The sequence below is a fragment of the Bacillus rossius genome, chromosome 16 (genome assembly GCF_032445375.1).
Source record: "Bacillus rossius redtenbacheri isolate Brsri chromosome 16, Brsri_v3, whole genome shotgun sequence".
In the NCBI taxonomy this organism is placed as follows: domain Eukaryota; kingdom Metazoa; phylum Arthropoda; class Insecta; order Phasmatodea; family Bacillidae; genus Bacillus; species Bacillus rossius.
This window is the reverse complement of record NC_086343.1, coordinates 17,795,923-17,820,117: the sequence shown is the minus strand read 5'-3', so window position 1 is coordinate 17,820,117 and position 24,195 is coordinate 17,795,923. Positions and strand designations below refer to the sequence as shown.

At 38.6% G+C, this 24,195-nt stretch overlaps 1 protein-coding gene across 1 annotated transcript in view; it reads right to left on the bottom strand.

Moving 5' to 3' along the window:
* Positions 1–6,420: 6,420 nt before the first annotated feature.
* The window catches only part of LOC134540470 (ran-binding protein 9), a 47,591-nt gene continuing 29,816 nt past the window's right edge, over positions 6,421–24,195 (bottom strand). Inside the window, exons 2-9 of the mRNA XM_063383241.1 lie at positions 22,923–23,087; positions 20,890–21,080; positions 19,446–19,630; positions 17,983–18,095; positions 16,155–16,745; positions 12,343–12,494; positions 10,927–11,038; positions 6,421–7,696 (exon numbers count right to left, since the gene is read on the bottom strand). Of these exons, the coding sequence (XP_063239311.1) occupies positions 7,563–7,696; positions 10,927–11,038; positions 12,343–12,494; positions 16,155–16,745; positions 17,983–18,095; positions 19,446–19,630; positions 20,890–21,080; positions 22,923–23,087 (1,643 nt within the window). The 3' untranslated portion in view covers positions 6,421–7,562. The remainder of the gene's footprint in view (positions 7,697–10,926; positions 11,039–12,342; positions 12,495–16,154; positions 16,746–17,982; positions 18,096–19,445; positions 19,631–20,889; positions 21,081–22,922; positions 23,088–24,195) is intronic.

Here is a 24,195-nt window from a genome sequence, read left to right as displayed (position 1 = left end):
CAGCTGTGTGTTGGAATTTTGTAGCATTGTGTTACGTGGTTGGCTGGGTTTATTTCAGGTGCATGTCTGCAGTCGGCACAACCAATCAAAGCCATCCAGTGTGGCAGCAAACGCGCCCTGAATGGCCCGACCTTAATAGGGCAATGGCTTCTCTTGCGTCAGACGGCCTCCAATTACAAGGGAACAATAGCTAGCACGGGAATAAACTACTGCAGTCTAATTAGCGATGAGATTATTTTCGCGAAAAAATGCATGTCACTTACCTTCTAAACCGTTTCCATTTCTCGCCAAAACGCCATTCTGCTCTTGCTCTGCTCTCGCTTGGCTGTTTCTTCATGCGTTCCTACTGTGCACTCGGCCACACTCCCCCATGCTCGCGACCACAAAAAGAATTGGTTGTCCGTAAAGTCGGTTTACGGACGATAGTTTAACGTGACGTCATAACAAAACATTGATGAAATCATTGCATACTTTTATGAATAAAATTGAATCATTTTTATTGAATTATCACTATTTTGTATGGATACAAAGGAGGAGTGAAATGAAATCTACAATTTAATTGATAAATTTACTTTTATTTCCACTCATTAATTCAAATATGTTTATTACTTTAACGAAGAGATTATTTTAACTATAACTTTTATACATGTTTGCTATTTAACTTCTTCCAATCTGTGTTATTCTGTTAAGAATAGGACGATGATAGGAAAAGTAGGAAACGAATGGGAGTGTTTCAAGTTTAATGTGCCTCGAAAAAGTCAAATCTATGGTTGTTCCAATCGAGTGGATGAGAGATAGATGCGGCGCAAGCGTACAATGAGCGTAACGGGACACGTTTTCGTGCGTGCAGCCTGCGTTCATCGATTTATTAGACGTTGCCACGTCAAAAAAATTACCAAACCCCGGCTCTGAACCTGATTTTCGAAAAAATAATTCTATTAAAATTCTACCAATCTTGTTAAAACTCACTAAACAGTTAATACTATGAAGTTTCCCTTTGGCTTTGTGAACTTTGGTACGCGCCGTCCGCCACAGATGGCGGCACTGTGGTTACACGTTTCCATTTCATTCACGAAATTACTCCTACCAAATTCCGCGTATAAGAAGTTAAGAGCTAAGATGTTGCACATCAGAAATCTTTCTAATCGGGAAGTACGTCGTACCTACCCGCGAATCTGGTCGCAGTAGCACTTAACGCGTCGCGATATTATAATTACGACATTAACATAGAGTAGCTACCGTGCATGTTAACATTCGTTTGGCGGGTTTGTTTTCACAAATGAAGGCTGCACACGCTTCAAAATACTTTACTATGGAGTATCTGCAATGTTCACGATGTTCTTTGGCAGTCTCTATAAAGTCACGCGAATATACATTCCATATCAACCAGCCACTCACTCGCATTCGTCAAGAATATATATAAAGGTGAGATTCCTATGCAACGGCTGACGCATGTCAGACGCAGTATGGCTGACGCATAGATAATGTTTCCTATAAATCATCAATCACCGTCCGGTCCTGGTCAATATGAAAGGTTTTTTTTAAATTATCCTATTATGTAAACATCTTTATTTAAATAATTTCTTATACATATATCAGATTAGGCAAAATAGCACTGAGTGCTGGAATGTCTCATAATAAGTACCAAACCTGTAAAGTGTTAAAGTATGTGTTAATAAAAACTTTTGAATTTGAATTTGCCCGGTCCTGGTACTGAAAGGATGAGTTTGTGGTTATATTTAACGTTAAAATTATGTTGAATATCAAGAAATTCTACTGCAAACTATGCGAAGAAAATGTTGAAACAACACTGATTTTCAAAATAAGAACTGTGGAAGGTTGTTTTATACATGTTATCAATCGAGTCTTACAAAAATGACAATGTGAAGACAAGAGTCTAGCGACAGCAATGCTACCTTCCTGCAACTGGCCGCAAATGCCGATCCTTTCCGAAGTTAGCCGATCGGGAGCGCCTACCCCCTGGATGTTTTTTATTTTTAAGCGCGCGTTTTTTCTCTCCAGTATAAAAATGCCACATAGACTGTTTAGTGGATGGTTGGTTATATTAGGTAAGTATAGCTACATTAAAATTACTGCAAAATCATTTTATGGTTGCTTAGCAAATAACTTTTTAATATGTAGCTATCCAGCGCTAGGAAACAGTTTACATGATTTCACAGTATCTTTAATGTAGCTATCCTAACCAAATCAACCGTCCACAAAGTTTTAAAGTATTTATAATGTAGCTAACCTAACCTAATTGACCATTAGTTATCATGTCCTTACCTGAAAATTACAATTTAATTAATAAATATACTTTTATTTGCATTCATTATTCAAATATATTTATTACTTTTGAAATGTTACGTGATCGTATTTATTTTTACAAGTACAAAAAAATGTTCGTACCTAGCAGGATTCGAACCGTCAACCTTACGTATAGATGATAGCGCCGCTGAGCGCTCAGCCACGAGGCCATATTTGATGATTAGAAGTTTCAGATGACATATATGATCGTGCCGCCGGCCCCGAAACGAGCCTGAGCGGTGCGGCAGCCTGCCCCGCAACGAGCGTAAGCGGTGCTGCAGTTGCAGGAAGGTAGCATTGCTGTCGCTAGACTCTTCTATGTGAAGGGGCACTTCGATTACATCCAAACTCTCGTAGTGTTGGAAGTACTGACGGTTTATCATGTTGTCCAACTGTGGAACGTACCTTTCCTTCGGCCGTGTTGGAGTGCGGCTGCGTCTGCACTGCTCTCTAGCGCCGTGGCCGCAAAGCTCCACTGCCGTGGCGGCTGCTGCGTGCAGCTGACGGACGCATTATGGGGAAAAGTTCCACGACATTCCCTTGCGGCAGTGCTCTGACGAGAAGCCTAAGATGTCCATCAAGTTCTGTCCCTGCCCGAACACGCCCGGATATTCACCTTCGGCCAACCTCGGCATATGTTTTATTTTTGCGCAGGAAAAAATGAATTCAAATATTAAAATTGGTCGGTTAGGTTAGCTACATTAAAACACTATGGAGGGTTAGTTAGGTTAGTATAGCTGTATTAAAATAAACAGAGAAATATATATATATATAAATAAACCCGAGCTTGGCCGAAGGTGAATATTCGGGCGTGTTCGGGTAGGGACAGAACTTGATGTACATCTTAGGCTTCCCGTGCTCTGACGCACTGCGTTTGACGCGTACGTCAGCCGCTGCACAGAAATCCCACCTTTAAACTATTTATCCCTTCGATAATAAAAGACGCACGCAGGATTTTATTTAGGATGATATGGTCACGTGATTGCGGAAAGAGAGAGGGGGGGGGGGAAGAGAGAGAACTTCAAATCTCGCAAATAAAGCTGTCTTCCCCAGAGGATATTTGGATATCAAAGTGCAAAATATTTATGTTTACCTAAAGCATTTTCCGTAAGTACGTAAACATTATTTAATGGTGGGGATTAAAACATTTGACTTTAAGAAAATTTTTGTTAACTGCTATGATACGGATGGCAAAGAAAATATTAACTTAAAATTTTAAAATGTATTATCGATTACTCGATAGAAATAAAACTAATAAAACTACGGTAGCAGAACCTGCAGCGCCACACATGGGCCGCTGTTTGCTTTCGATTTGTTTCCTTTTCTTGTTAGGAAAGTTAAGATTGTTTGGGATTCGGAACAACGGAATGATGGAGGAGGGGGGGGGGGGGGGGGGGTAGTTGGAGAGATATATCCCCCGCACCCTCCTCCAGCGTATGCTCCTGTCCGATCATATACCTGTAGTTATGTATGCTTGAAGATTTTTTCACTTCCTAACCTAAAAGCTTTGCTGTTCCTGCCAAACGTGGGTGCCACGTGCGGATGATGGTCAAGGTTGGCAAGTGGAAAGACGCAGTGAAACTCGGCCATAGTTCTGCATTAGACCGCATGCCACAGTTATTAAAATGCGGCCTAATGCAATTGCTCAGGAATGGTCGTTGCAAGCCCAGCATTAAAGCCAGAACTACAATATCCTGTCGCGTCCGCCCGTTGGCTGCCGAGCGATTTACAACACTCCGCTCGTCCGTCATATTATTTTCCCTTAGACTATCTGCCAAATGTGGAGAAAACTTAAAATTTGGAGAAAAATTATCTTGTATAATTATATTAGTTTGACTATCATGCAAGCTATACATTTATAACTCATAAAATTCAATTTTTGAAGTGAACCTTTCTCGCCAGGGGAAATCTTTTTTCGAGCATTACAAAAATTCCGATCGCACGAGGGGAACCGATAGAGGAGACGGCAGGGAAAGGTAGAAATTACGCAGCATACTTGCGCTCTTGCGCACTTTCATGTGCGCGGTTGTTTCTTGGGGGTGGTCATCACACTATCCCCACTCTGGGGCCATTGGTGCGGTCGGCGATCGCTGGAGCAGCCTTGAGCGGGCTCCACGTGGCGGCGTGTGGCTCAGGATGAACCCTGCCGTGCTGCAGGGATAGGCGGGTCACGGCGGTAGGGACCTGCCCGCGCCTGACGCCACCCGACTTTGGGGAGTATTTGGGCAGAGGGCAACACAACAGAGTTTGGGCTTGTTGTGCACCATGCCACAGGCCATATTAGAAAGAAAATATTGTTCTTGCATGTATGTATTAATTTAATTACTTGAGTAAATCAGTATTGTTAAAGTGTTATGCGAGTATTGTTTTAAGCTGTGTAAATAAATATTTCTGCCGAAGGTGAAAAATTCTTCAGCGATATTAAATGAAAGACAGGACTGCAACCTGCACCTCTGTCACGTTTAAACAATTTTCGAGCATGTGCAGGAAGGCACAGTCAATTCTAGTTTCTCAAATTGGTGACTCACTCTGCCCTGATGCTCAACAAGCAAAAGTAAACTTTTTATCCAACTTAACCTTTACTAAGCCCTAAACGTGCCAATTTCTCAGTTCAGCACAAGTATCTATAAGAAAAAAAAAAACTGTGCTTGTCCTGAACTTAAGGCTTGATCTCCCAAACCATATTGGTTATTTCCTTTCCTTTCTTTAGTTTCATTAGTTTTATTTGAGGGCTTTCCTGTAAATTTACAATGGCTCTTTTGCATCTCATGTTTTGTATCAAATTTCCTCAACCAAATTCTTATTACCTAATGGCTGTAAAAAGTTACGCTAGTGTTTATAATTGGACGGTGTTATGTAAAAATTGTTCAACCCACAAACATTTTCAACTGAGTAAATTGAGCTGAAAGCTGAACACACAATAACCGGTATTGTGGCAGTGCGTTGAAGGTTTGATCGCAAGATGGCATAGTAGCAAGGAATGTCGGTTAAAAAAATTTAGCTCAATTAAAAGTGTCATTTTACCTACACAATTATTTCAATAACTTTTTTTTCCTTTTGTTGGTTAACACATTTGTGCACAACACCATCCAATTAACATCATGTTACTTTTATCAGCTCAAAAATAAAGTTTAGTAAATACCTGGTGAAAATGTATGGACTGAAAATTAAATGCAACAGAGCTAATGGAATGAATTTACAAGACATCATAAAATAGCAGTAGTACCAGCCAAAAAAATATTCTGAACAACTCTGCGTGATGGACCAAACCTCAAGTCGATACCTCAGATTCCCATTGCTCATTATGTGAAGTACAATCAAAGTGATTACAAGGCACTAAAATGGGGTGCAATCTTTTTTTGTTGATAAAATACCTCTAAGTTGTTGTGAAGCAGAACAAATATGAAGGTTCTCTTTACTCTCCTATGCCATTTACAATTTTGCATAGTAAATATTCCTTACTCAGTAAGGTTATGGAAACATCAGTTTTAGTGATTTTTCATACATTAAATCAAAACAAAATTAAGAACTGCTATATATAAGATATAATTACTCACCCTTAAAGGATTTTTCTTTTAATCTTGACAATGACTTTTAACACTTTACATTGTTAATTAAATCTGTTGAAAGTAATGCATAATATACATGCCATACATAATTAAAAATGCTGTCCCCCTTCCCCCCACAATAAATAAGTGCTCTCCATACTAATGTACATTCTAAAGGCATCACTGAAATGACAATTGTCAGCCAATAATGCATCAGCCCCTTCACTAATGGCTCTTTGATTTTACATTTGACACCTTCACAATTTTATTTCCAAATATACACTGCAGACAGTTGAGATTTAAAAATGGAAATAAAACTAATCTATTTCATTATCACATTTTTTTAATCCATTAAAATTCTTAAATCCAAACAAATCAAATCCTTTTTATATAATGCTGTAGAAAATTATTTTTCCATCATTTCTTTTTAATTCATTATCAGCATTTATAGTAAAGATTGTGATATATATTTATATATTATATGCAAAACACGTTGCAAAAAGTTTATACAACACAGGAAGTTAAAATTCTTCTTACAACAAAATATTATATAAAAAATATCAAATTATTATAAAAGAACTTTAATCAGAAAATAAATATACACAACAAATATGTTCCATGTTGGGTCAATCAATGCTAGTAAGTTTACACGAGACATCAAGCAACAAAGTATTTAATCATGACCCCACTGTAACAAGCTAAACTAGAATATTCATTTCCTTTCCTACACAACTTGAACACAAGATTTTTTTTTTGTTTTCAACATAAATTAAAAGTCTAGCAACCATCAATAGTTATATGTACTATAGAAACTATGTAAAGATTTAATGTATCATTAGCTGTACAGACAGATAATACAGTATTTATAAACTTCACAGTAATGGTCAAATATCAAGTGGTTTTAATGAGAGTTGAACGCTTATGATGGTGCAGTATTACATCATCAGGTACAAGAACATTCAAGTAACGACCAATAGCATGCATGACTATTAACGATTGTTAATGGCTACAAAACAATGCTTTTAACTGTTATGACTCCACTCACTGTCGTTCACGAACGGTGCTAACATTTATCCCAGCATCCTCTTCAAACAACCAGGTATGTAGAAAATACCAAGTAAAATTTTTACTCCAGGAAAATATTTTTGCATACGCAGACATCAGAAAGAAAAAAAAGACTGGGACGTAAAAATCGGAATAAAAGCAAAATAATCACGGGAAGAAGTTAAAAACAGCATCTTTATTTTTTCAACAACATTAAATATGTAATAAATTGTATGCAAACAAAAATTAATACAAACAACTTTAATTCTCTTTAACGTTAGAAAAAAAAATAGGGTAATATGCAACTATCACAATGCCTGTGGAAACATTAAAGAGTCACGGTCTCTTGAATGCACAATTAGGCAACCATGAACAGGAGAAAAAAATTTTTTTTTTAGTTAAAACAATAACTTATATTACTTGAAAAAAATCAATCAATACCACGATACACAAGGTAAAAATTCAGGTTCACGAGGAGATACAGAGAGAGAGATAGATGAAGACGGAGACCGCATCGAGGACGTGCCCGCGAACTAACCACCGCTCACACTTGGCGTGACCACTAAGAGGGGAAGCCGCCCCTGTCCCGGGACGCGCCGGGAGGGCGGGGAAGTGCACTCTTCAGCAGACGGGGTGTCCGGCCGGGCCGGACGGCGGGAGAGATCAGTGGCCCAGCAGGTCCTCCACGCTGGCGAAGGCACAGGAGCCGAGGCCCGAGCGGGACATGAGCTGGACCAGCTCCTTGGCGTGCGCGAGGGCCACCTCCAGCGGGGGCCGGCGCGGCTGCCTCTTCGACTCTGCGCCACACCAGACGACCGTGACACCCTCTCCCTTCACAGCTGCCGCCGCCGCCCCCGACAGCTCGACACTCTCATGGAACCAACAGTAAAAGGTGCTTTCGTCCAGCACACTCGGGGCCGTGGCTAACGACCGTCTTCCGTTCCTGTTAGACCCCTTTTGGGACCTAACAGGAACGGACCTCCGACCGAGATTTCCATAGCCCGGAACCAACCCAAAATTTAAAATAACTCAATTTTCTTTTTTTTCTTTTTATTAAATGCAGTTGCTTAAATTTAAGCAACATTTAAGCAAAATATCTCTTTTTAAAAATCTTTTTTTTCTTTTTCAAATTACCACAGTGGGGGAGGCCTCGCATCTTGGGCAGGGAAGCTCAGTGAGGTAGGGAGGGGGGGGGGGGGGGGCTCTCGAAAAGGAGAACACACAGGGGGGCCCCTCTAGCGTCCGATCTGAGTGGAACTGTAGGGATTGGGGTTTCTTTCCTTTCTTTCTTTTTTTTCACAGCCGCTGCTCCGACAGCTCGTCATTCTCATGGAACCAACAGTAAAGGTGCTTTCATCCGGCACACTCGGGCCCGTGGCGAAGACCGGCCAGCGATTTCCTCAAATTATCCAACACAAATAAATGTTTCGAGTTGTAACACGTCGCTCTATATATTGCCAGAAAAAAATTCATACGAGTGTTTAAAAATGTTCTAGCGGCCAGGGTCGAAAAAACACGTTCAACTACCCGAAAATATATGGAGAACACCTGCTCTGTCGATATACCAATGATCAGTTAAGTCTGTCGCTACGCAACAGCTGTATAAATTTCCGAATGTTAGCTGAAGCACTTTTCCAAAAAATGTTCATCTTCATCTTGAACAGAGTGTGTGCTCTCACGTTAAAACAGTTTTTGCAAACAGGCACAAGGTGGGCCTTCATCCGTGTTGAATTATTTTTTTTTAAATTTAATGCTATTTTTTATTTGAGCTTTAACGTCTCGTGAACTGCAAGGTCTTTTCAAGCTCTAATATGCAACAACACGGACATGGGATTTTGGGGAAAGAACTGAATCAGACATGGCTCGTTGTATGGAGTGATTGTGGGGAAACCCTGGGAAACTGTAATCAGAAATACTCGGACACGGATGCCCTGGAATGTGAGTCTCCACTGCGCCCCCTTGCTCCATAAAACTATAGATAGGCACAAGGTTAGATGGTGGATTGCGATAAAACAGAAACAACACCCCAAAGCTTGGCATATAACACCATACAACATATAAACATACCATACAACATATAACACCAAAATGCAAGTTGATACACCATTACCATTTTGTAGCAAAATATTATCATTTATTATGGTAAATTCATTGAATGTAATTTACTTAGCATGAATTTTGTACTAAAATGGATCGGAAAAAATATATATTAAGTTACTTGATCTTGCATCACATTAGTAACACTTTTTTTACATTAATGAAAATGTTATAATTTTCGAACACACAAAAATTTGCCAGTATATTTATATTTCTGAGTACTTTTTGTTCTAGACATGCTTATTACTAATGGTTTTACTGTATAATTTCATCATGTGTCAGACAAAATAAGACTATTATTATGAATAGAGTCAATGTATGAAAAATAAAACTATAAAATCTCGTCCCTACCTATAGATGGTAAGTTGTATGCACTAACCCCACTGTTGAAATGCATGTAATCATCTACCGAGTGTTCATGTAGGCTTTCGGGACCAAAGTTTTAAACTTCTTCTTGGCCTTCTTTGGGTTTCGACCACGTCCGATGAAATAATGAAGTGCCCGATGTTTTGGCTTGCCGAACTGAAGCCATTCTCAAAGACAATGAACTGTCGATTCCAGATAAATAGATGAACTGAGCTACTCAGCAGATTCCTGGTTGGCTCAGGGACATAGCCAGGGGAGATCCGTGGAGTCCCGACATCTCCCTTCCAGGATTTAAAATTTAAAAAAAAAATGCTTGGACATAAGAAAATTGCAGATACTTAGCTAGGTAAACTTACTGGTGAATTATTTCAGAAGGATTATTATAATCGTTAGTGGGCTACAATAATGTATTTACTCCCCATTATGGCCCGACACGCCTAATACACAAAAGTGAAAAAATTGTGTTTTCACATAGTTTAATTTCGGTTTGCACATGTATTCAGAAACATTAAATTTATGTATTTATGACTTGTTTTAATGAAATAATCGAGCAATTTACTTAAGAACAAAGTATTAAAAAACCGAAATATAAAATGTTCACATTTCTTTCATCAAACAAAATAAAAATATGTGTGAACACCAGAGTTTTAAAAGTTTACCACCCCCTGATTTTTTTGAGTTGACATTTTTTTCCCTAGTATTCAAGTTATAAATAAATTTACATATAAAAATAATACAATAGTTATTCTGGCTACGGCTCTCGTAGGCCTGACCATTATCCTATCATAGCCACTTTCAGGGACCAATTACAACTCAATGGCCAGAAAACAAGGCCTCCAGTTATTCCTCACCCTGCCCTATGGCAAGCCAAAACATGGGGGGGGGGGGGGGGGGGGGGGGGCTCTTCATTATCTTTAGAGTTACCATGAAACAATAAAGTCTGGCAGAATTTTTTAATATGTACATATGGGCATCTTTTTTTGTTTTTTAAATTACAAATAGGAGAAAACGCATAGAATATATCACACAAAAATTAATTTTTATAGCGCATACAATGAAAACTTAACTACAATAAAAAAAAATTATAAAAAAAAAAGGTGTAAGGTAAGGTAGAGCCAAACTTTAAGAGTTGAAGTCAATCAACTTTTCACTGCGTGATCATACAAATATTTACAAGGAAAACCAAATTTGTTTATATATATTGATAATGTTTTCTTATAAAAAAAATGGAAAGTTATGAACATTTTTTAAATTGATGTCAAAATTCTTGTAATATCAATAGCTTGAACGTTTTAAAACATTTCATTAAAAGTGGTATATAGGAAAAACCAAGCATTAACAACTGATACAACCCTTCTTTCCTCTACTGAAATGAAAATACACAATTAAAACCCCCATTACGGAACAATTATAATGTAATAGTTGTCTCACTACAAGCAAAAGGCACATACGCTTGCCAGCCACAGAGGACGAAGATGTACTTACAAAGTAAGGTTGGCTAGTGTGTAAATGATCAGTCCTAGACACACACTCTAATAAAACTATGTACCTGAAAACTACATACCGAGTATAGTGGAATTTAGGACAGCACACACAGTTTCCCTCTGAACTGGATCCAGCTGCCAACCAACTGGACTACTCCATGGATTAGAGTAGGCCAGTAGACTAAAGGCATCCTGCAAATTTCACACACATATACTTGCAACATAAACACCATACAGCACTAATGTTTGTCGAAACAAAATGACGTACACAAATACCTGGTGAACCAATTACAAGACTTTTTCAGGCTCTTTTAATAAAATTTTCTGACAACTTTTTTTACATCACAAAATCAAACTTAAAACAAAATATTAGTATTAAATGTCAGCAGGAAACATGCCAATTTGTGTATTAGAATTCAAAAACATTTTCAGTGATAATTTCCAAATTATTCAAATGTACAGTCTCCAATGTTAGACTATAAACCAAAAAAAAGGCATCGGGGAAAAAAAGCAGAAAAAGGCTGGTAAAAATGTAAGTTTATTGACTTTCAGCACCATCACTGTTTATTTTGAGACTTTTTGTGACTAACCAGTTTCATTTTAATCACGTTTTCATGACTTTTGAGATATGTAGAAACCCTGCTAAGAAATAATTTATTTAATCATTTAATAAAACTAAAATGAAAATTTTTTCCCCATTTTTGATTATGTAATGGGTGTACTAAACTATTACTTTTCTGTGGTTATAATCTTAAAATCACGTCATCTGATGTTTAAATTTTGTATTGTCAAATAAGATTTTGTGAGATTAAACAGCATAAGTTGTTATTTACTACATAAAAAAAAAAAACTAAAGACTACTCTGATAACAGATGAATGAACTATTTACCAATACATGTGGTTTTTCACTTCCAGCAAAGGAAAAGTTTCACACTACGTAGATAAGTAATAAAATGTGTATTACTTGATTAAAATCACGGTTTTCTAGGAATACATGAATAATCCATAATATGAGTTATTAATAAGTAATAGCTAATGAATGAGAAACTAAAATCCTATCATAAGAATGAACACCCCCCCCCCCCCCCCCCCCCGAAACAGCGAGCATCGCACTTAGTATCCCTTGTCACTAACACAGATACACCCCTGACTAGGTGGATCCCTTAAGCACATGTGCTACAAAGTATCGTAATTACTAATTGCACTTTTTTTTAAATCCCAGAATATGGTAGATTAGTTTTCACACAATATTTGAATCACAAACATTGTTGTTATAACAAAATATGTAATACAGTACTTTTAAATCCCAACAATTTTTTTTTTAACTCGCCAACAATGCTGAAATAAACCCGGAAAGAGAGAAAATATTTTTCGTAAAGGAGCATTAATGGTCACAGTTGAAACTTACTGCATGAACGAAATTACGAGTTAAGTATTTGAACTGACCGTGAAAGCTTGCCGAATGATTAAAAGATGCTAGAACATGCAGTGCCAACCTGTAGCATTTTCTTGTTGTTTTCGTTCTTGCCCTGTTCCTGCCGCAGGTGCACGCTCATGTTGTAGAGCTCACGGCCAAACTCCAGCATGCGCTCCACCGCCGTCTTGCTGCCCCCGCAGAGCTGCCGCCGGCTGGCGGGCGAGTCCGTCTCTGGAACAACACCCCAGCACAGATCCAACCTCATCTTAAACATCTCACCTGCAGAACTTTCGAGAAGGAAGGGGAGGAGGAGGAGAAGGGGTAAGGGGAGGAGGAGAAGAAGGGTAAGGGGAGGAGGAGGAGAATGGGTAAGGGGAGGAGGAGAAGGGGTAAGGGGAGGAGGAGAAGGGGTAAGGGGAGGAGGAGAAGGGGTAAGGGGAGGAGGAGAAGAGGTAAGGGGAGGAGGAGAAGAAGGGGTAAGGGGAGGAGGAGAAGAAGTGGTAAGGGGAGGAGGAGAAGAAGTGGTAAGGGGAGGAGGAGGAGAAGTGGTAAGGGGAGGAGGAGAAGTGGTAAGGGGAGGAGGAGGAGAAGTGGTAAGGGGAGGAGGAGGAGAAGTGGTAAGGGGAGGAGGAGGTGAAGGTGTAAGGGGAGGAGAAGGTGAAGGGGTAAGGGGGAGGAGGAGGTGAAGGGGTAAGGGGAGGAGGAGCTGAAGGGGTAAGGGGAGGAGGAGCTGAAGGGGTAAGGGGAGGAGGAGGTGAAGGGGTAAGGGGAGGAGGAGAAGGGGTAAGGGGAGGAGGAGAAGGGGTAAGGGGAGGAGGAGAAGGGGTAAGGGGAGGAGGAGAAGGGGTAAGGGGAGGAGGAGAAGGGGTAAGGGGAGGAGGAGAAGGGGTAAGGGGAGGAGGTGGAGGCGAAGGGGTAAGGGGGAGGATGAGGAGAAGGGAGGAGGAGGAGAAGGGATTAAGGGGAGAGGGGAAGAAGGGAGTAAGGGGAGGAGAAGGGAGTAAGGGGAGGAGAAGGGAGTAAAGGAGGAGAAGGGAGTAAAGGAGGAGGAGAAGGGAGTAAGGGAGGAGGAGTAGGGAGTACAGGGAGGAGAAGGGAGTACAGGGAGAAGGGAGTAAGGGGAGGAGGAGAAGGGAGTAAGGGGAGGAGGAGAAGGGGATAAGGGGAGGAGGAGATGGGGGGGGGGGGGGGGGGCGTAGAATCACAGTACCCAGCCCCAGCTGAGCTTCTTGATGTTTTCTAAACATTGAGTTTACCCTGTTAGTATGACGAATATTACGTGTCTGTCGAAAATAAAATTGGAAACCTTACAGGTTATGCTATACACGCAGATCGCCTTTACAGTTATGGCCATGGTAACGTTTACAATCTTCAAACTTTCATTAATAATTGTAGGATTTTTAAAAGTTACACATTATGTAATGGGTAAGAGGGGCTCCAATTAGGTACTTCTTTTTGCCCTTGGGCCTCTCAACGGAATTGCTCAACCGTTTCACTCTTATACCAGGTGCGGCAGAAAAAAAGGGTGATTTTGAAAGGGCTGTAAAATAAAATGTAATCATAGCTTCCAGAATTTATTCCCACCACCATAAAGTACATAAAAAAGCATTTACGAAAAAATGATTTTGCAATGATTATGTCAAAAATGTCGAGAAGATGACATCCGTCAAACTGCACACATTCTTATAGCCGGGCCCTGAAGTGCCCTATTACATTTCGCAGCATTGCCGGTGTGAAGCCAGCCACTCCATGACGGACACGAAATATTAACTCTTTAACACCCCTTGGTCGGTTATCTTGATACACCTTGCTTTTCAAACAGCCCCACAGGAAAAAGTCACAGGCTGAGACATCCAGTTAACGTGGGGGCCATGCAATATTCCCGTTACGAGAATGCTGTTTTATGTACTTTAAGGTGGTGGTAATACATTTTGGAATTAATGATGTCTTTAATATTTACAGCCCTTTCAAAATTGTTTATTCTTCTATTGCACCTGGTACATCATCTTCATATTTACATCACTACATCTTAACACTCACCCAACCATCATCTAACGAACTGCTTCACACTCACTTAACATACTGCTTCACAACTAACCAACCAACAGCTTTACATCTTCCTAACCACAATCTTCACACCTAATTATATAACAGCTTAACACTTGTCCAACCAAAAAAAAAACTGCTTTACACTTTTAACACAGCTTCATACTTACCTAACAAGTTAAAGAATAATTTGCTTGGATTCTGAAGCCAGTTAATGATGTCACTTTTGCTCATTCCTATTCTGTAAATTATCCAAACACAAGCCTTGCCCAGTAATGAGTCTGTTAAAAAAAATGGACCAACCCTATAAAATTGTGCACCGACTAGTATAACAAGCAGGCTGTGGCGACAGAATACATCTAGCAGTATATTTTGACAACAGACCGCAGTTTCCTATTCTGTAGTAAGCATTAATTATAGAGTTAAAACGAATGGATGAAACAGGAGCAAAAGCTGTTTCTCATATTAAACAGGAAGAAACAATGAAGGAGTTGGAAGATAATGCAAGTGTAAAATTTGATCAACTTGAACCATTTTTGATAAGATCATAACTTAATTGCAAACTTCCTAAAAAAAACAAAATGCACATGATGCTGTTCTTGTTTGAAACGCAACATGAGTTGGGTGGTGACATTCCATAATGGTCACAAAGGATGAAGAGGGCAATGAAGTTGTATGTCCGTCTTTATGAGAGATGCTTCATCATGAAGGACTGGGGGCAACAGACAGTTGAACTCTATGGGGGGGAAGTCAACAGTTCACGGGCAAAGACGACTGCACTGCATTAATTCGGTTCTTTTGAGAGTTTCAAGCATACTAAAGGGTGCAAGATGTCAGCTGACAACCACTGAGTTGAAAGAGTTCTTGTTGTGATTGGTGGAAATAGCTAGTGCTTCATTGGTGAATATGTAGGATTTTTCCATGAGATACTGCGAGAAAAACTTCAGATATTTATAATGAAACGAGGGCAAATTTTGAGCCACATTTAATGACTGATGATCAGGAGAAGATTTAAGTTGAAATCCTTTAAAACCATCCCTCTATAGAGATGATTTACTTTCTCCAGAATATCATAGATGGAAAAGTTACACACAGCGATCATATTGGAGATACTTAGTGTAACGAATCGGCCAAATCCGAAATCAGAATGGTCGAACCGGGATTCAAAACCGGTCCACTAGAGTGTGAGTCCTGTGTTGCCCCATCTTGCTTCACTGGTGGTGAAATGTGCTTTTGCAGGTACCTTAAAGCGAAGAGGGAGTTGTTGCAGTGTATTAAAAAAAAGTATGGATGAATCAATCAAACATCAAGGCTAATAAAATTGAGAAAGCACTGTCAACACGAATGTGTACCACTTTGTCAAAATTAAATAAAGAACTGTACACGGGAATTTCAATACATTCAAAAAACCTTGAGCTGTATAGTGGAACACTGACATCAGACTTCACCATGACATGCCAGAAAAACATCATCCCTTTCTCATCCGGACTTGTCTGGCAAAAACACTAGTTATTGAGCCCCATTCGCACCATACTCCAGACCCTGCCCTGAGAGCAATTTTCCTCTTTTTGAATCTTTTAAGTTTACAATGTTTTACACTGCACGCAGACACTTAAGGCGACAGGCCTTTACTTGGGTACCGAATCAGTGCCGTTGTCAGAACGGGAAAAATTATTAGTTTATAAATTATTATAATTTGTAGAAAATGTACTCAACTATCATCATGACATAAAAACACTGCCGGACAGACAGATTTTTATAGTTCTAAACTAAAAAAACAAATATGCAAAGGAGACCACAGTGTTTTATATAACACCCGTCGGTCAAAGTTCGGGAACGACTTACCCATTTCTTCCGTGTCCTCCAACTCTTCCTTGTCTGCCGGGTGGCTGTTGCCGTTCTGGTAGCCGTTCGCCGACGTCACAACGTGTCCGTTCACTTCGTCGGGCAGCTCCATCTCTATGTCCGTCTCCTCGTAGAGATTAAAAAACGGGCTGATGACGGCCGCCCCCTGGCCGCCGCGGTCCTCGCCGCCGCCGTTCAGCGCCGAGTTGGCCAGGTTGTTCTCCTCCACGGAGGTAGAGCCGCGACTGCGACTGCTGCTGCTGCTGTTGTTGTTGTTGTTGGCGTTGTTGGCGTTGTTGGGAGATGATGCGTAGCTCTTGGTCGACTGGATGACGGACGTCTGCACGGCGGGGCTGGTGGGTCGCGGGGGAGTGCCGCCGGACGGCGCGTGGGCGGGGGAGAACAGCCCCTGGCCGCGGGGGCAACGGGGGGGGCACACCTCCGAGTCCGAGCCGTTCACCATCTCCACGAACTGCCGGCACTTCAGGAGGAACAGCAGGTTCTGGTTGCGCTCCAGGAGGCCCGGGTACAGGCTGCTCGTCATCTCGATGGCCTCGCCCATGCGGCCGGCCAACACCAGTTTCAAGATCCCTGCAACGCGACGTCGTCCTCAAAAGAAAAGACCTGCACGCTGCACAAAATAATTTGGCAAAATAAAATAATCGCTACGAGACCCTTCTTAAAAGGTGCAGTACCATAAGTTTTGAACAACGCTTACCGAGTCAGGACCTCCCGAGACTCCCGAGAACTTGGGATGCAGAATGAATGTTCACATATTTGAGTCACGCCGAGGGGTCGAAACTGAAACCCTGACCTTGCCAAATGAACGATGTGTGTTAGTAGTGATCACTGCCGTAATTTAGAAAATTGTCATTTAGTTAATGTAGTACTTCTCAGCTCATCCTTCGTTAGAAAACATTCTGGTTAAATTAAAGAAAAGAACACCAAATTTCCTAATATGATAAGAGATGGTTAAATACTTTATTAAAAATAATAGAACGATCTGAGAAGACAAGAATTATGTGAGATACGTTGTTAAGGCTACAACACAGTTATGATGGAAAAAAAAATATTCTACAGAGGTGAAGGCAACCAAGATGAAAATATACAACACTAATATTGCATAATAAAAATTTTAATAAAATATTAATCATAAAATAACGTGAGAAGCCAAAAAATATTATATAAAATATAGAAGAGACTAATATATATTAATAATGCAATGAACTGCAGGTGTTTCATGTAATGTCAACAAAATACATAAACAAAAGAAAGACTGGATGAAACCCAAATTTTTAAGCTGCTTGAAAAGAATTTAAATAAACCTTTATACTTGAAAATTATCCATACACAAAAAAGCAAATGATATATTATGTATAGTAATAATTTTTCCTTGACATAAATACTGACAAACTTTTAATTTACTTGAATGTACACAATTTTATAAAATGTGTACCTTTATTTTCACCTTTATTTTCACAATTAAAGATATATTTCAATTTGTGGTAAAAAATATTTCTATAAATAAAGTGACCATTCATGTTTAAATCTTAAATATTTTTATTCAAGACATGAAAAATGTATTAAAAAAGTAGCTGTAAAGTAATGCACATTTAATCTAGTTTAAAATTACTATACTGTGCTTCAGGCTGCGTTATTCAAAGCAGGGGGGGGGGGGGGGGGGGAAGGGGGGGAAACTGACGTTACAATTTTTCTCAACAGCTCTTTAGCACATGATTCTGTTACTATTAAAATATTAAATTTTAATTATGAAACACAGAAATCTCAAAATTTAAATACTGCATTAACTATGTTTCATGGTTCTCACTTTGCCTGTTCTTTATGGATGTGATGTCTTCTTCGAAAGCCTGGTCAGTCACTTGAGAAAAAGCTTCCGCTGTGGCACAGTAGCCGTGATGGACCAAATATGTTGAAACCATCCTGTAATATGGACGAGCTTCACTTGAAAATTTGCATTACAGAAAAACTTCCACCAAAAACCAAATAGAGTAAAATGGCAGAGTCCAAAAAAATAAAAATAAAAGCATTTTAGACATCAAAGCTTAAGCTGTATCAATTTACATATTTACAATTTCAAACTACAATATTATGGTAATTTTTTGACATCCAATTAATTTTATATACTAGCACTGATCAGAATTTTTCAGTTTTTTTTAAAAAATAATTATGTCCACATGCTGAAAGGGACTTCAATTAAAGAACTTACACAGAAAATTTCATTGGACAGTAGATACAGATGAAGTACTACTATCAGTGGACCACACTTTCCGAGTTCGTGTTTTGAAGCACTTAATATAAGTTTTTCAAACTCTGGTGTCAATTTGGAAAAAAAAAAAAAAAAAAAAAAAAAAAAAAACGTGGCTTTCCAGGCACAATATTGCCACTAACAATAAATGTCCAAATTTTTAGGAACTAAATATAACTTCACAAATAAATTTTGAATGGTTTACTTACCATATTTACATTGTGGAAAAAGTAAATTTGAAATGGTGATCTAGTAAATAATTTTGGCACTTGGTAACATATAATTAATAAAAAAAAAAATATTTAAATGAATTTTTCGTAGGCTTTTACATAAAATAAAAAAATTCTTACGGACACATTTTTTTTAATGTTTATAGATAGAAATATGGTGTAACACTGCGTTCCAGACGGACAAAAAAAAAGTTTATACCCTCAAATTTTTGTTAATAAATGGTTTTATGTATAAACAATTTTGCTATTCGAGCTCGGTAATATTTTGTACAATTGATCGCCTTTGAACTAAAATAAGAGGCAAATCATAGAAAGATTTTAGAAGGAGGGGGGAAAGGGGAAAGAAACTATCCCTCCGCGTAAAGCCCAGGCGCCTAGTAATAAAAGGAAAAAGCGATAAAGACGCGAGCTCACTTGTGAATTCTTACGGACACATTTTTTTATGTTTATAGATAGCAATATGGTGTAACACTGCGTTCCAGGTGGACAAAAAAAAATTGTGTGCCCTCAATTTTTTGTTAATAAATGGTTTTATATACAAACAATTTCGCTATTCGAGCTCGGTAATATTTTGTACGATCGATCGCTTTTGAACTAAAATAAAGAGGCAAATCATAGATTTTTTGGAGGGGGGGGGAAAGGGGGAACTATCCCCCTGCGTAAAGCCCAGGCGCCTGGTAATAAAGGGAAAGAAGCGATAAAAAGAGGTGGAAAGGGGAAAACTATCCCCCTGCGTAAAGCCCAGGCACCTAGTAATAAAAGGGGAAGAAAGCGATAATAAAGGCGCGAACTCACTTGTGCAAGGTTGCCTGCCACTCCCCTTGGTTGTCCGGGACGGGGTGCTGGTGGATCGTCGTCTGAGTGCGGGCGCGCAGCTCCTTCATCATGTCCTCGATGTCGAACACGAAAGGAGACTGGCCAAAGTTGGCGTCCACTATTTCCCCTGGGGTCTGCAGGCCGACCGTTGGGTAGAGGTTGGGCTGTCGAGAAACAAGCATCCGACCTTCCGAACTGAACACGCACTTTAACCCTTCCCCGGTGATTGGCACCACTTCTTCACAAGGGTCGGGTGTGTGTGTGTGTGGGGGGGGGGGGGGGGGGGGTGGGGGGGGGGGGGGTTCACGGGGGAACGAGGAGTCGTGGGGAGGAGAGGAGAGTAAACAACAGCTACAGAAGGGCGTCCCCTGACTTTCTCCCCGACGTTCAATGCCCAAAATCACAAAAAAAAATTTCCCCAGACTAATTTTTTAAAAATAATTCATCTGTTTTGCAAATTTTCCAAAACTAATAAAGAGAATAATTCATTGACTTATCATCCCCCTGTAGCTGGCCTAGTTCAAACAGAATCTTGCACATGCTATTTTATAGTGTGTGTGTGACTATGCAATAAAAAAACCATCTGGAAATTTACATTTGTTTCCCAGGATTTTGAGTAAATTTCGTGACTTTCCCCGACAATAATATTCTAACTTACCTGACTTTTCCCTAACTTTCCAGAATGTGGACAACCTGAAAATAGGAATCACTCACAGGAAAAACAGACCAACACATTTAAATACTACTTATAACTTTGTTAAATTAGCTTTTAAGGGCTCTTAAGTAACTATTTGCAGTTTAAAAGCAGGAGAATCAAGTAGACTTTGAAATGCATATCCTTAATAATGTGTTATAATAGGCCACCAATGAAGTACATATTTGAAAACAATGTTAATTTATAATTAGAAGTGTGTACTTAAAAAAATTCTTTTACACCGTAACATGACTGAATGGCTAAAGTTGGCTAATATTAACATAAAATCTACAGATACCAGCACTGAATTATCGGAAGTTATGCTCTTCGCCTCTTCCATTCCGACTATACTATTCCAAGTTCAGTGGTACCACTCTGTTGAACATACAATTTATTGGATCCATATCAATATTATGTGGTAATTTCCAACCCATCACAAATATGAGACTTTGAGTTCAAATTAACAGTTTAGCAAATGGCAGCTGATACAAAGTACATATCAAATATTTCCTGTTAGCCAGCATTTAATAACACATCAACTTTTAAAAAAATTATTAAAAATATTTAACTGCATTTTAGCCTACTATAATATACCATATAAGGCTCTCTCTAAATGAGAGCCTTTAATTGCAATAGTAAAAATAACTTACCTACTTTTATTTTTTATAAAAACCAGAAAGAAACACTCAAAACACAAGCACAAATACAGACAAATGTAAGTTTACTTACCGGCAGGTCCGTAAATGCTACACCCAAATTATGTCCGTTTTTGGTGTAAAAACACGTATTTTCTATGAGGTTTACTCCACAACCAATAACATCGCCTGTTGTGAAAGTGGGGCCATAGGGCTGACCTGTCCCAGATGAGCAAAACGAGTGTCCATCATCACCGTGGTAACCATACGAATGTTTGTCCCAACCTGGTGAGCAAGAAATTATCACCAATCATTATTAAAAAAAATAAACAAAGTCATAAATAAAAGGGATCACAGTTCACACGATTTACTGTCCCCCTAAATCACTCCTTTCCAATTCAACCACTCATAACTTGTACAGGACAATTCGCAAGAATAGGCGTCTGTTGTTCAGGACCAAACGAGGCCATGAACAAACCGAACATGTCAAAAATGCATGGGTCATATTTTACAATGTCAACAGAGTTGCACTTGTTTGAAAGTTGGTTACAAAAATTAAATTAACTTTCATAGGAAAAAAAATCACAAATACAATAGCAGTCAGAATACAAATATGCACTCTGCAGCTCAAAACATATTTTTTTTAATTTTTTGTAAATAATATTTAAATATTGCTAATGTGAGTGTGTTGCCCACTTTCCCTAATTTACTGTTAATGACAATAATTTTTTGAATATATTCCCTGGCTAGCACAGTCACCAATTTTAATTTAATTAATAATCAGTAGTACATTTCCAAGTAAGCATACTATAAAACTTCCAAGTTTAATGGATCAGCCACAAATTATCAGTACATTTCAAAGACATTCAGGTAACTAAATTGCTACTACAAAAAAAAAAAAAAACCAACATGAAAAAATATAAAATACTGTTTAGTACTTCAAAAAGAAAACTTAAATTGTTATTGTTATGAGAAAGTACATGACTGGGATCCTAAGAAATACTATATGTACATAGGAAAAAAAGGAAATACATATTCTCATTTCACATAAACACCTGTTCCTTCGTGGCATTGTAGAAACTGGAGAATATAAATTATACATATCAACAGGTAATGCGTTATGTGGAGTAAGTGTCCTCACATATAAATCTTTTTATTTTCTGTGGTCATTTCAAAGATCAAAATAAGTAAACTGAAACAAAACCGTGTTTCCTGATTGTGCTCGAAAAATCTGGAAACCTTGCAACAAGAATTCTTGGCATGACAATTTATTAGCAATAAGTCTGTACCCTCATGGTGTTTGAAGCCTGGCTATAATCTTAAGTCTCTCAACTGTGAATAACCACCTAACACTAAAATCTTCCTTTACTTTTACTCACATGATCATAGGTCTTCTCTTGTTTATGCGAAAGTCATAGAGGTTAACACATAGTACATGTACAGGCTTAATAATTTTATTTCCTATACATGTTCTATTGCAGTAAAAATTGAACTTTTCTATAACAATAAAGCAGTAAGTAATCTATTTTTAAAGGTTGAAGTCTAAAAGTAGTCCAATGAAGCTCTAAGGGGATGATGACAGTTATGAGAAAAAAATTGTAAGGCCTTTGTGGGACTTAACAAACATTTGAGGATGTTTCAAGAACATTTAAGGATTTTTTAAGTCTTCCAAAACCGCATGTGAAATTACTTAGATACATACTATCAACTTCTTCTTCTTCTTCTTCTTCTTCTTCTTCTTCTTCTTCAAGGGCCATCTCCTCTACGAAGGTTGGCAACCATCATGGATAGACAGATTTCATCATAGAGATCATTAGATCTTGCAGCCATAAATAGTTCAGTGGTGATACATTTAAACCAACTAACTTAGATTGTCCGGCTAGAAAAAGGCATCATCTACCTTGTTTTCTTCCTTCTATCTCCCCTTGAATGATGAGCTGCAGCAGACGATACTTTCCTCCTCGTATTACTTGTCCTAGATACTCCAGCTTCGGGATTTTAATTTTGTTCAGTACTTCTTTTTTTCTTCCCATACCATACACCATCTCATACTACGTTACATACAAAAATATATTGCCTAAAAATATTATGCTTTAAATGTTTTTTGTTTTTTTTTGTGAAACTCACCAGGCAACCTGTTCATGTTGACCCCCTGGGCAGACAGCCCAATGCCCATATAACCATCTCGTCCTTTGCTCACAATTTTGACCTCAAAATAATACAGCCCGCAAGCAGCAGGTATGGCGTGGGTTGCCCTCACACTTGCAGCGTCTTTGTGCGTCTTGCCGTGACCTGGAAACCAAACACGCTTCAATAAATAACGAGCATCTAAACATTGAATATTTACTTACACATAAAATAAATTGAAAAAATATATATATATTTTACACCATAACTAAAATTCTGCATCATCCATTTTAATTATTCTGGCTGAAGGAATGGCATAGTCATGTTAGCTTTAAGGGGGAAGTAACCTCAACTACTTTGCTTCTGTAAACTCGTGTTTTTGCCATGATTTCAGATAAATTCATGATGTAACTATCGTTAATTGTTTATTAAAGGTTTTATGAAACAAATAAGTGTGTACTTGTTGATTTTCAGAACATTAAAGGCCAATTATTATTTCAATCCTAGAATTAAAAATGAGCATTTAAGCTTACGGTACAGTTTTTTTGAAATAACCATTTATATGTTTTATTGGTCACAAAACTATTTATTTTTAGGATATTATCCAAAAGGAAATAAAGTTTCGATTTCCAATAACCCTGAAAAAAAAAAAAAATCATTTTTCTGAAAAATTAATTATCTATTAATATAGGAATATAATAAAAATTTAGAGTTTTACAACAAAGGCTTCACACAAATTGTTTATTTTAAACTATATACCACTCATGGGCGTCGCAACCGGGGGGGGGGGGGGGGGGGGGGGGGTTACGCCCCCCCCCCCCAAAAATAAAAGTCTTCAATTTCGTTCCCTCCAATAATATATTTAGTTTCGTAGTTATATTAAAAATATGATTTCTGTGATATAACCCATATGTTGCACATGGTGCATTTAGTCCAATCGTGTTAATGTGAGCACTTTTTAATTCGATCTTCGTGTAAAATCAAAATAATGTCCGATACCGAATACAGATATGTTAACTGTGTTTTTACAAATATGTTCTCTGAAAATACTTTTTAGAAAAAATAAATTATATATTGCAACCAACTATAATTAGAATATTTGGAAAGAAAAATGCCTAAAAAACCACCTTTTTGCACCTTCAAACCCCAAATTTTCCCGGGGAGGACCCCCAGACCCCCGCTTCTCCCCCCCCCTCCCCGTGGGTTGGATATTCCTCAACAACTAAATCAATTGAAGTCCCTCCAAAAAATATATCCTTGCGACACCCATGTA